General features: G+C 44.1%; 1 protein-coding gene across 4 annotated transcripts in view; it reads left to right on the top strand.

Moving 5' to 3' along the window:
* ATP2B4 (ATPase plasma membrane Ca2+ transporting 4) overlaps nucleotides 1-9,185 on the top strand; it is a 100,165-nt gene extending 90,980 nt beyond the window's left edge. For 3 of the 4 annotated variants that reach the window (XM_048826312.2, XM_048826306.2, XM_075121959.1), the window contains one exon: nucleotides 3,674-9,185. In XM_048826312.2, the coding sequence (XP_048682269.1) occupies nucleotides 3,674-3,979 (306 nt within the window). In that variant the 3' untranslated portion in view covers nucleotides 3,980-9,185. The remainder of the gene's footprint in view (nucleotides 1-3,673) is intronic. The other variant, XM_048826310.2, reaches the window with a different exon arrangement.
* The last annotated feature ends 3,324 nt before the right edge of the window (nucleotides 9,186-12,509 follow it).

Genomic DNA, 12,509 nt, shown 5'->3' with positions numbered 1-12,509 from the left:
TTTATTGCTGCACGTGGATTTTTCAGAGCAGTCTAGGGAGTTTAGCCACACGTTTGGAATGTGTCTAAATCTCTTGGGCTGCTTGGAAAATCTCTAAGCGTTCATTGTTTTATGCAGACCTATCATTCTTGGTTGGCTGGCTTGTTTTTTGTTTCTTGCGCTTTGTAGCGGTGCAGTGCCTATTTCTCAGAGGTCTGTGTGTCGATCGTTTGTTTCTGGGGTTATCAGAGTGTGCACCGAACAGGGTTGGGGTTTTGTTTTCACTTTTGCGAGGGATGGGGGGGGACTTCAGGCTTCAGAGAAGTGGGTTTTTCTGGCACTAATGCCAGCACAGCTAACTCCCTCAAGCAAGGGTACCTAAAAGTTAGGAGGAGGAGTAATGTTAAATATTCTGATGGCTTCATGCCATGGCTGATGGAGGGGTAATATACAGACATAATCCTGTAATGGTTGGGAGATGGACTAATGTCCTGGTATGCAATAAGGCCAAAAACTTTTCCAGTAGAATCCATGAATATTCTGCCCCCTTATATATAAATAAACTGGCCTCCATTGCCTTTTGGCCTAGGTCTTTTCCAGCTCTACATTACTGTTCCTCGGTAGCTTTGTGGTACGATTGGGGTTAAGAAAAGGAAATGGGAGTACCAGGTTGCTCAGCTTGGAAGGAACCCAAAGCATCTGGGTTTCTCTAGCTGCTTCACCCAATCCATCAATCACAGACGTGCTCCAGTGAGAGAAGGCTTTGAATTACAGCTGTCCCAATGTTGTCCACCTGGATATAACCTTCCCTTTTCACAGGTTAGGCCGTATGGCTCCCCACTGTGAAGGTGGACGCTCAAGTCTTCCCCCGGATCTGTGTGTTTTTGTCTGTCTTCCGGCCACTGCAAGCCGGTGTGTTTGTGTTCTTATCTGTCCATGTGTGACATGAGAATGGGCTTGTTTTACTTTTATAGATTAAAAGCTTTTGGCTTTCAAAGCCCTCCTCATGCTGGTGTCAATGAGGATGTTCCATCAAAATGTTCATGGGTCATTATCCTGAGGCTTGGGGGCACCATCATCTGTTCGGGTGGAGATGCCAGCCCAAAAGCATGTCTCTGTTAAAGTGGGGGACACGGGCATCCTATAGGTTGACTTGTGAGCCTGTAAAGTTGGGGGGGGGAGAAAGGGGGGTCTCATCTCACGCTTCCCTTTGTGTAATGCCTTGTTTTTTATGCTTTGTGAATGTTGGCATGCTGTCATTGTGCTGACACCAAAGATCTTTGGGGAGTTTTTATCTTGGGTGTCTGGGAGGTGGTGATGGGAGGGATTCTGGCTGGTGTCTCCAGTTGAGTCTGCTAGTGAAATAGTAACCAATATTTAACCCAGTGAATTTCATGAGGGGTGGGTGGTGGTGTCCCCTCCTGACTTACCAGGATCGATGGCCTTTTCTCCAAGGTACAGTGGAGAAAGTTTGCACACTTGCGAGTGGAGGAATTGAGTTTCTCCTTCCTCCTTTGCTTTCTGTCCATTTAGCTGGGACGTAGGGCGGGTGTTGAGACACGCTGGAGGCTGCTGTAGTGGAGTGGTGCAGGCTGAAGCAAGGAGCTCTTGCAGGCATGTGCATCTTCACAGGTGTTGATGCTTTAATGAAGTGCTCCACGCTACCCCTTCTGGGCCAGCCTAGGTACCAGAGGACTAAGAGCACTGTGCTGATAACTTAACTCCACAGGCAGCATCTGAAAGCGGGTAGGCGAAACTGACTAGATGGTGAGTTCAGAGCAGTGGGCGAAGGTGACTCAGGGCTGGGTGAAGGCACAGATCTCTGCTGCTGGTGGGGGATGCTCAAAGCGATCTAAAGCAGTGACTTGAGAGTACACTGGAGTGCTAACAACTCCCTCCACTTCAGGAATCCCTGAGTGACCTTTTCATTGAGGAATTTATGCAGGAGGTGAAATTAGAGGATGATCCTTTCTGCCCTCAAAAAACAGAATCTGCTCCATTTCCATCCAACACAAATGGTTGATTGGAACTCCCCCTCCACTCACTGGGGGAAGGAGTGAACCCAGTGGGTTGCAGCAGGTCATGACTGTAATGGGATGATGAACATCTTTGGAATGTAACTTTCAATGAGGGCTGATGTCTAGGCTAAACCAGTGTCTGCAATTCCATGACCCCCAGCACTCTCCAGAGCCCGTTGGCGGGGGAAGGTTGGGAGCTGTGGACAGGAGTAATTCATGCAATGTGAGGCATAGCACTCTGACAGCATGGGAACTCAGGAATGTGGCCAGAGGTTAATTAGAAATACTTGGGGGTGAGGGGGAAACAAGTAGGTAGCATTTTATTTTGCAAAACCAGGGTGCAATTTGGATCTGGATAGCACTTTTCTCTGCCCTCTCAAGGTTGTGAGGGTTTGGAGTAGTGATTCTGGTTTGTCAGCTCTCTATAGAAGCCATTTAAATGTACGAGGATGCATTCATTGAACTGACCTTTAGAATGCATACACCCTGAGTGTTCCTTGCGTACAAGTCATTCAAGGGAACGGATGCAATCTTCCGCGCTCCATGTATGTGCATTGGCTGCAATGGAATGACCTACATCGCACGCACACGTGCGGTTTTGCGGGTTTGGGGTGAGTGTGACCATGGAAACCTGCCACATCCCGCAAGGCAGAGAAGTCACCGTCGCCAAAAATGCAGCGTTAACCAGGTCGTTGCCTACTTCACCTTAGTGTGTTGAAAATGTGAATTGCACCTTAAACCTGTGACCGAATAAACTGACTTGACTGCACGGTGGGGCAAGAGAGCGTTAGGCTTTCAGGCTTGGATTTTCAAAGGAACCTGAGGAACTTGTGAATGGGATGCCTTAGGCTCCTTTATAAATTCTGCCCAACTTGAGATGCAGAGGGCCTGATTTGCAGAAGCGCTCAGCCCCCATGACTGTTGTCGGAGCGAATGGGAGCTGTGGGCACCTCACGTCTCTGGAAAGCCAGGTCCGACATATGTCAAGCTGGGCACCTGAAAGCAGCGGCTGCTTTTGGAAACGCTGGCCTTAAACGTGTTGGCACAGGCAAGGATCAGAAGCTCGTGACCAGAATCTAGACTACAACGTGGAAACTCGCACCGCTTTGGTTTCCTCCTTGCATGCTCGGCTGGGTACGTTTGTTGTTAGTGCCATCTGCTTGGATCTGCCGCTCCACGCGGAGTTGATGAAGCCATGACACCTTTAAACTGATTCCTTTTTATAGGTTTAAAAAAATAAATAACTAAAAATGCATCACTTCCCACTTGCCTAGAAGCCAAATCACTGTGTGTCTAACCCACCTCTCTTTTGAGTTGTATTTCCACTTTTATTTTGTCCTTTTTGTTAAACACACGGAAGCGTGTGCGTGCACACACCAGAACTAATGCATTTTGATTTCCATTCATTTCAAAGTGATCTGTTTGGAAATGTTCGTCTTTTCTTACAGCTTCTGAAGTCGCCCCATAGTCGGTTGCCCCATCACACACCTACTCCTGAATTTGATCCATGTGGCCATCCTAGTTTCCCATAATTTCTCTTATTTTTATTTAGTTTTGTTGCATATTGTGGTGGTGGTCTTTTTTTTTTTTTTTTTTAATTTTTCACCTAAAGTCCCTGAGATCTCCCTATGGCTGCCTCTCACCTCTTCTCTGTTTATCCCCCAACCTTCTGACAGATCAAAGTGGTGAATGCGTTCCGTAGCTCTTTATACGATGGCCTCAAGAAACCCGAATCCAGAAGCTCCATTCATAACTTCTCAACTCACCCTGAGTTCATCCTGGAGGAAGACGAGCCTCGAACCCCATTCCTCGACGACGCAGAAGAAGACTCCAAGACTGATGGACTCGAAAACAAAGGTGGGAGTAGCCCAGGTGAATCCTTCTCCCTCAACCAAAATAACAATGCGGTGGACAGCGATCTAGCCGAGAACACCGTCCCAGAGTTTGAAAGCCCCTTAGACGGCCTGGAATCATCGGTTTGACCTTTGAACTTTGATACTTCCTTCACCCTGAGTCCTGTGTGATATCAGCACCGATAACTGATATTGCAGAGCGGTCACTTCATGTTAACTGCTCATATGTATACAATTTTGTTTTCCTTTTATGATTTAGCGGCAGGAACCAGAGTCTCATGGAGTTGGGAGGGTGCTGTTTGCAGTGGGTACTCGCCCAGGTGGGAAACAAGTTGATATTTCTTCTTGAGTCGGGTTCCATGTGTCCGTAGGGGTTTTTCATTTTGAAAAATGCATGTTAAAAGAAAAGGTTCAGATTGTCTTAAATAGTCTTACATGCACGCTCGCCATCTGAGGGTGCATTTGTGGGGTGACTTGGGGGTCTTTTAGCTTGTGGGATTTGACCCCTGGTAACATCACACTTGGGGGTGGGGGAGCAGCAGCATGAAGGTACAGATTTAAAAATTGAACAGGGGGAAGAAAATCTTGAATTGTGTTAAAGAGTAGGAAAGGGAAAAACCAAACCGGTATTCCCTGCGGGAGATTCTGATGGTTAGAGCATGTAAACCAGTCTTCCACCTTGAAAAAATGGTACCTAACCTTTACTACTTTTCTGTCTTTGTATCTCTCTCTCTCTCTCTGTTTCCAACATGCTAACTGTGATTAAAAACAAGGGAGGAGGGTGATTTAAGAGTCTTAAATATGTTGGCTAAGATGTGATTTGAAAAAGACCCTGCTTTGTTACAAAGTCCCATGGGAGATGCTGCCACCATTGCTGGGAATGTTCTCCAAGAACTGCAATGACTGGAAATAAGAAGTCTTACTTTCTGCGGAACTTTTTAAATGCATCGTTTTGCTCTTGAACTGTATGATGATGGTCAGCAAGAGTTGTGCGTAATTGAATAGCAAATCATTTCTGAACCACTTTGGGAAGCAGAGGTGTTTTTGCGTGGTTTTTTTTTATACTGTCAGATTAAATATTCCTTTGGCCCTGGAGTGAGGCTAGCTGTGGCTAAGGTTCATCCCAAAGAACATACCACGTGCTGTACATCCTTTTCAAAGCGGTGGTGGGGTCTGGATGGGAATCGAGTGCCAGCTGCTGATGGAAGGCTGGGGCAGCTTAAGGCTGGGTTTTGCTGCTGGATTTTGCAGGTCCCTTAGGACAGAGAAGAGAGACTGCAGTAGGGAAGGCCATATTTGCATTGGCCATATCTGCATAATCCTATTCAGTGTACATACCTGCCTCATGATGGAATTGTCCTGTCTGTGTGTCTCTAGGGTTGGATGCAAATGGGAGCATTGTCCTGTAACATGGCTGTCTTACTCCTGGGAAGGGAAGGGCACCTCCTTCATCAGAACTTCAGAGGAGGCTTGATAGCTAGGCTTTGCCCCACTCTCCCTTGTCACAAAGGTCCCCTCTCCACCTTAGACCCAAATTTGCCTCTCCTGTTGCCTGGATCTTGTTGCATCTCAGTACTACAGACAGATGCAAGAAATGATGATCCGCGAAGCTAAGGTCATAGCCAATGTAACTTACTCTGGACAAATCCGTTCCAGGATGTCCTGTGCTAATTGTTAATGTGGCTCTCGGTTTTTTAGGTTTGTCCCCTGATATTTAGGTTGTGGCAGGGTGAGAGGCCTGGACTTGAGCTTTTGATCATCTGGGAAGCCACTCAGTGAAATAGTTTTGAGCAAACTCACTTGTGAAGACAAGGAAGGGCTAAATCATGAGTGATGGGAGATGTCTGCAACTCCTGTTGACTTCACTGGGTGCTTTTGTACCTCTGAGTTTGGCCCTAGATTGGTGTCATTGAGAAATGCTGTAGAAGGTTACCTACTTTACTCCCTTATCTAACACTTATTCAATTAAAAGCTCTACCTGGAAGGAAAAAGAGAACCCACTTGCAACTGCCTGTATTAAAGGGTTTGTGACAAAAAAGGGACAGGGGCCTTTGCCCAGTCTCCTTCCCAACAAGCAGTTATATCTTACTGAGTGACGTGTTTTTTCTTTTTTTTTTTTTTTTTAAAAGAACGCACAGCAAAAACTCCCGTGCCTTTTCCAAGCACTGCCCAAAGCACCGTCTGCCACTTGGGAGCCCGGTACTTTGCCAAGAAATAAGTGTTCCTTAAACAACTCAGTACGGACTCGTGCCCTGGCGCTGTCACGCTTCATTCCACATCTGTTCAGGGTAGACCAATGAAAGGTCCTTCTCACAGGGTCTTCTGCTCCAAGGCTAGTAAAGAGGAGGGGATGCTAGGCTCCACAAACTGCCAATACCAAGAAGAAATAACCACCTTTGCATCTTAATTGCAAATCAAAGCCCATCCCTTTCATCCAGAAAAACCCACCTGCTTCCTTCATTCCTTTCATTCATGTGAGCTATAATTGGGAGGGATTAAGGGGGAAGTTTAGCTGTTTCTTGGTCTCTTACATGACCTATCTGATGGGAAAGAGAAAAGGAGTTTCGTTTTTCTGTTCTAAAGCTTACATTGCTTAAAAGATCATTTTTCTATTTTAAGTACTTGCAAAAAAATACAACTGATGAAAATACGGTGTTCTTAGGCGCTTACGTAAATATTTATTAAATACTTTTGGGGGACACGGATTTTGTTTGTTTTTTTATTACCTCAGACCTGTTTTTGTTTTTTTTTTTTAAAAAGGGGGGGGGGGGACTTTGGAGTAAACGCTTAAAACGTCACTCCCAGAAGTCTCTGACTGGCAGGTTACCATGAGGGTCTGGTCTACCTTTAGTCAATTTATTTTTTGTTCTAGTTTCAATCATTGGGGGGCGGGGGAGGGAAATTATATATAAATATGCAAAAAATATAGTTTTCTTTAGATCAGAAACTGATATTTTTAAGTCAGCCATATGTATTTTGTTTAAAGGAAAACAAAGCTGTAAATCATGTGTCTGCAATGGAATGTGATCACATGACTGGCAGTTTAAAGTGACAGGTAACTTAAGGATTGGTCAGACGCCAATCGACTTCCTTTCTCTGAGCAGCCATCTTTGTACTAAAAGTTAGTTGGATTACACAGAACCGTTTTTATATAAATTATGTTGGTATGGCTGGTTGCTTAAAGTATAAGCATTTATTGTGCATACTTTTTTATGTAATATTTTTTTCTATTTAGTTTCAGTGATAAACTGGCAGCAGCTAACTATGGCTTAAGTTATTGAGGAAACTTAAAATGGGGAGAGAAAGAGATGGTGCATTCAATTTAAAAGGCATGGTAGCCTAAATGAATTTCATGAAACATGCCTTGAAAGATGGAGAGAGGTTTATTTTATTTTTTTTTTTACTGCCAACAGAACGAGTCGGGGGGAGGGAATTAGGTAGTGCCATATCAGACAGGAAATGAAGTAATCTCCTGTGATACGTGTTAACTTGCCTTGGAATGCTGTGTTGTTAAAACACTTTAAACTATTTTGCGTCCAATTCTTAAGGGTAGGGTCTGTTTTGTTTTGTTAAATCAAGTGGCGGATTGGTACCAAAGACATTACATCACTTCCTGTGTGCAATGGTGAATATCCATTTCTAGGAGCTTTCATCATGTGATTAGGTTCGAAAGGGGGATGTTTGTTTGCACAGGGATCTGACTTTAATTTTCAAAGGTTTTGTGCAATAAGTTTTTAAGGAAAAACATTTACAACAAAACAAGAAAAAAAAAAATCTCCAGAAGGAAAAATACTAAACTGAATTTTAGCCATGGGTAGGCTGTAAAAAATAAATGAGCTGGGGCAGAGGAACATGTTCAGTCTGTCCCTCATCTAGAAGCTTTCTCTGTGGGGAGCATGGATGATTTGTGGCAGGTTTAACTTTGGATCATGCTGGGGAAGAGGCAATTCAAAGCCCATGGCTGACTCCCACGGCCTTCAATGGGTTCTGGATCAGGCCCTCTGAGGAAGGGATCTTCGAGAAGATCGGTTGCTATAGTGACTTCTTCCAGCATTCCACCAAGCAGGGACCCTTCCCCCCCCCCCGCCAAAAACAGTCACGGCCTTTGATTTTCATGTATCCCAAGGTTTTCTGCCTTCACATGTGTTTTTGGGGCAAATGGCTGTTGACTATTGTCTCTGGGAGCTACAGCCCCAAGAGGAGGGGAAGGGTGATGGTAGTTCTGTTTGTGCCGTGAGAAAGTCTTAGATGACTTCATCTTCTGCTTTCCCTACCTCCTTGTGAATTTGCCAATTTTCTGAGCTATCCATAAGGATCTCCTGAAATGTGCTCTGAAAACTCAACTCCCCCACACATATATCCCAGCCGTAAATCTTGCTGAGAGAAGGACAAGCTAAGTGTAGTTGTGGTGAATATAACTTTGGCCTGATAGAACTGACCATAACTCCTTCAGGCTTACCTAGGATTTGTGGGTCAAAAACAATGCTGCTTTGTGGCTTGTGCTGTCCTATTCATGATGGTGTCTTTTCCCTTTCCTTGTCAGTAATTCTGCCCATCTCTTCCTCCTCGCTGTCTGACCTCTTGTGCTTTATGCCTCTGATGTCCCTGCTGATCTCCCCCCCCCCCCCCCACACACACAGAGGGGGCTGTGGTTGGGATGTTAAGTTAATTAGCCTTTCAGCAAAGTCCATGGCTAAAATGGCCTTTAGTTTATTTCCTAACCCTCAATAAATATATATACAAAAATATACTTTGTATGTATATATTTATCTGATTCTCTTTTAAAAAAAAAACAACAAAATAACCAAAATCTTTCTTTTGAAAAAAGCACGCAGGTTTGAATTTGAGTTTTTTTTCAGTAACTAGTATAATAAGCACTGGTATTTTTGTATTTAAAAAAAAAAGAAGAAAAAAAGACACAATAAAAGACTGAATATTATGTGGTATGCATGACATTAAAAAAAATGGTGGTTTCAAAGCAATATGTACCCTGGTGTGTTTGCCATAACCTAGAATCCAGCTTAAAGTGCACCTGATCTGTATTTGCATTTTGATATTTAATCTCTCTGTATGATGTTTTGCATGTAATTTATATGGTTCTTGGGGAGGAAAAAAATACTTTTTTGAATGAATTGTCAACTAGCTGCTTCTGGGAAAATTTGGAACTCAAAGCAGAGAATGCTGTGATTGGAAATGGAAGGGGCGGGGGGAAACTACGTAACGGAAGATAAAGCGGGGGAAACAAAGGGGTAACGTTTTGAATCAATAAAGCTTTTGCTGTTGAGCAGAAACAATGTGCGAGTGCATCAAGAGAATAAAATGTGCCCACACGTAATTGTGCTGTCCTTAGTGTATGTCTACTAGCTTGTGAAGTCACTGATCATCTACTGAAGCGGAGATGAAGGACTGCACTTAAAGGCTCACCTCAGAGCAAAGCTGTAGTGTGGAAACTGGTGGTGGCTGATTTTGTTTCAATCTCACACCATGAAAAAAAATTTATTTAAAAAGGTTTTCCAACCTCCCTCTTCAGATGTGGATGACTGTACTGAACTGTTTGTTCCCATCGTTCTGACTTCTACCATCTGCGAGCAAGGTCCAGAAGCAGCTGTCAAATACTAGCCAAAGCTAATGCCTTCTCACAGATATGGCCATGTGGACATTTTCCCATTCCTCTGACGGTGTCCCTCCAAAAACTCTCCAAATGCAGTATGTGGCAATAGAGTTGAACTGCATCTTTCTAGTGTTGACCTCAATTCAGTAAAGCCCTTTAAATATCTAAGTCCATCCCTCTTTTAGTCACATACTTAAGTGTTTTGTTGAGCTGGAGTCTCAAAAGCAGTTAGCTATTGAAATTCATCCAAAGATGTAGCTGAAACAAGTCCTGATCCTTTGGCATTTATGCTCAGGAAGGGCTTTACTAATCTGAGTAGTCTTAGCAGCATCAGTGGGACTGTTCCCACAAGTAAAACTATTCAGGGGTTTCACCATTTTTAGGAGCAATTTTGAAGACGTAATGGAGATTTTGACCACATGGGGGGGCGGACATCCCACCTGTCATTACTGCACAGTCAGCTCAGGAGAGGAACTTGGGCTGAAGGCAGAGCTGGGATGGGAGAGGAGCTGGGGCTAGAGATGGAGACTTGTGGGAATGAGGGCAGAGCTGGGCAGTGAAGCTGGTATAGGTGGTGCTCCCTCCTGTTGGGGCTGGCCTGGGTGCCCCGCGCACGCACCCCTCCACACACTTTCAGTGGTATGCCCCCATAGTTTGAGGACCGCTGTCCAGAGACCAGCAAATCAATTGATGTGAATTAAGCTTAGATCAGAGCTTACGTGACTGGGAGAAGTGGTTACAGGAATTATAATACAAGGGCCTGGCAGGGTCACTCTTGTTCCCAGTGGAGTGCTGTCAAATAGTGAACCTCTTCTTTGGGATCACACACTAGCTAACCCCTAAGGCCTGTCTCTTTGGTTTTAAAAGATGCAGTCAGAAATGTAGTTTATTCTTAAAAGTAAAAGCTGGTTCTGATTGGATGCTATTCAGCAGAAATGCTCCAAATTTTCCCAATGGTTTCGGACCTAGTCCTTTTTTCTGAACAGCAGCTGCGATGCTAATTTACAGAGTTGTGTTGTTTTTTCCCATACCCAGTTATGCCAATAATTGTGGCTCACACTGTCTCTCTCATTTTTGTGCATAATTGTATGTTCCTTTGTGATTGTGTTGGCCTGTCGCTCCTTTTGTGTGATAATTTGGTTGGTTGGGCATTGGCAGATACGAGCAAGATCATTATTCCCACGGCCACTGAGCTTGCATCTTCTGTTTCCATCCTGCCACTTTGATGGGAACTCAACTGCCGTTAATTCTACCAAGATATGTTGTTATGGGGCCAGGTTACCAGCAGCAGAGGCACTGGAATGGGGTCACTGGTGAACCACTTTGAGGTCCCACAGTAGCCAAACTTGTGTGTGACTGGGAAAGACTAAAATATTGGACTCCATGTGTCTCCATCAAAGTTGGGCCCAAACTGAGTGGAGAAGAGAGATCAGGATACAAGCCCAGCAGATTGGGCCCAGATCCTCAAAGGTATTTAGGCACCTAACTCCTTACACCTTTTGACAAGCTGGGCCTTCCTCCCTTAGGCTCTTGGGGTGGATAAATAGGGCAAAAGTTCTGTTTAACATAAATGGCTTTGCACAGAGCGGTAGCATGACCTGGATTTGGTGTGAAACAAGCAACTTCATGTCGCTGAAATTGGTAGGTCGGGGAGTCCAGCGTGCCCCTCATTACTCAAGTTTCTTTTGCTGGAAAGGCCATGCTCCCTAAGGCTGGGCCTGCATAGGGTTTGAACAAATATAATTTTTTTTCAGTGGGAGGGGTGATTTCCTACTACTGTAATTATACCAGTACAAGCCCTAGTCTAGATGTAGTTATACTGGCATAGCTTATTCTGCCTTCACTTATTGGAATAAACTATCCTGGTATAAGCACCTTTATATTGGTATAACTGTATCCATGTAGTTACAGCAGCAGACAAGCCCGTGGTGGTGATCACTTTCATGGGTGGGCATAGCTAATCTTAGCCTTAAATTTCAGGTGAGATTCCTTAGGTTTAGTCTACATGAGGAAATTTACCAGCATAATTAATTATTTCTAGTTACATTGAGAAGTGTCTCTATATGAACGCTTACTCCAGATTAAAAGTGCCTTCTTTCTGATTTTTCCTGGAGTGCTTTTGAAGGGTTTAAATTAAATCAGAAAAAAGGCACAGTTATTCCAGCATAAGAGTGTCTAGGTGGGGAAATTTACCGGTATAACTAGCCGTATAATTATGCCAGTTTTTCCTGTATAGACAAATCCTTAAACCCATGGGTCAGATCCTCAGCTGCTATAAATCAGCGTCGCATCCTTGAAGCCAATGGTGCTCTGTTGACTGACACCTGTAATATTCAGTAGACTCACCGCTGCAGAAAAGTTCTGCTTTTCAGAAGTGCAAAGCACCTGTGATTCCATTTCCAGTCAAAGTCAGTGGGAGCTGGAAGGGGCTCAGCACCTCTGAAAAGTCAAGCCACAATTAAAAATTACTACTTTTTTTCAGAAAGGAATACAACTGATTTAAAAAGGCTCCCAGCTGCGCACAAGTGTTTACTTCCCCATGCATGTTACAGTGTAGGGCTAAGTATTTCCTGAGCTTTTACCTCCTCCTGAGCCAGACTTTTGCTACCTTGGCTAGTTTGCTAACTGCTTTTGGGTCTTGACTCAACTCCATTTCACAAGAGCCTCCTACCTCATTCTTCATTAACTGAATGGGGTGGTTGACTGAGAACTCCTGCAGCCTGCCTGGGGTCGCGATTTAATGTAAGTGATGAACTTTTGCTGCTTTAAACAGCCAAACAAAAAAAAAATGGACCCAGCGACTCACTGCCTTAGTCTGTGGTTTAATAAGAAAAAAAAGCAAAGCCTCATTAGATATCAGTGCTACATATTTACTGCTTCTGTCCTCCATGTCTGTCGGCGTCTATGGTCCTCCACTGTGTGTCTCTGACAAATGCAGACTGAATAGGGGAGGCCATCAGTCATTCATGGGCAAGCATTTTTTAATCCCGTTGTAAATAAAAAGAAACAAAATTGTCACCTATTTATTTCCTTCCTGGTGTGTTTTGG

Source organism: Caretta caretta, chromosome 21 (genome assembly GCF_965140235.1).
Source record: "Caretta caretta isolate rCarCar2 chromosome 21, rCarCar1.hap1, whole genome shotgun sequence".
In the NCBI taxonomy this organism is placed as follows: Eukaryota; Metazoa; Chordata; order Testudines; family Cheloniidae; genus Caretta; species Caretta caretta.
The sequence above is the reverse complement of the archived record's forward strand: the minus strand, read 5'-3'. Positions and strand labels throughout refer to the sequence as shown.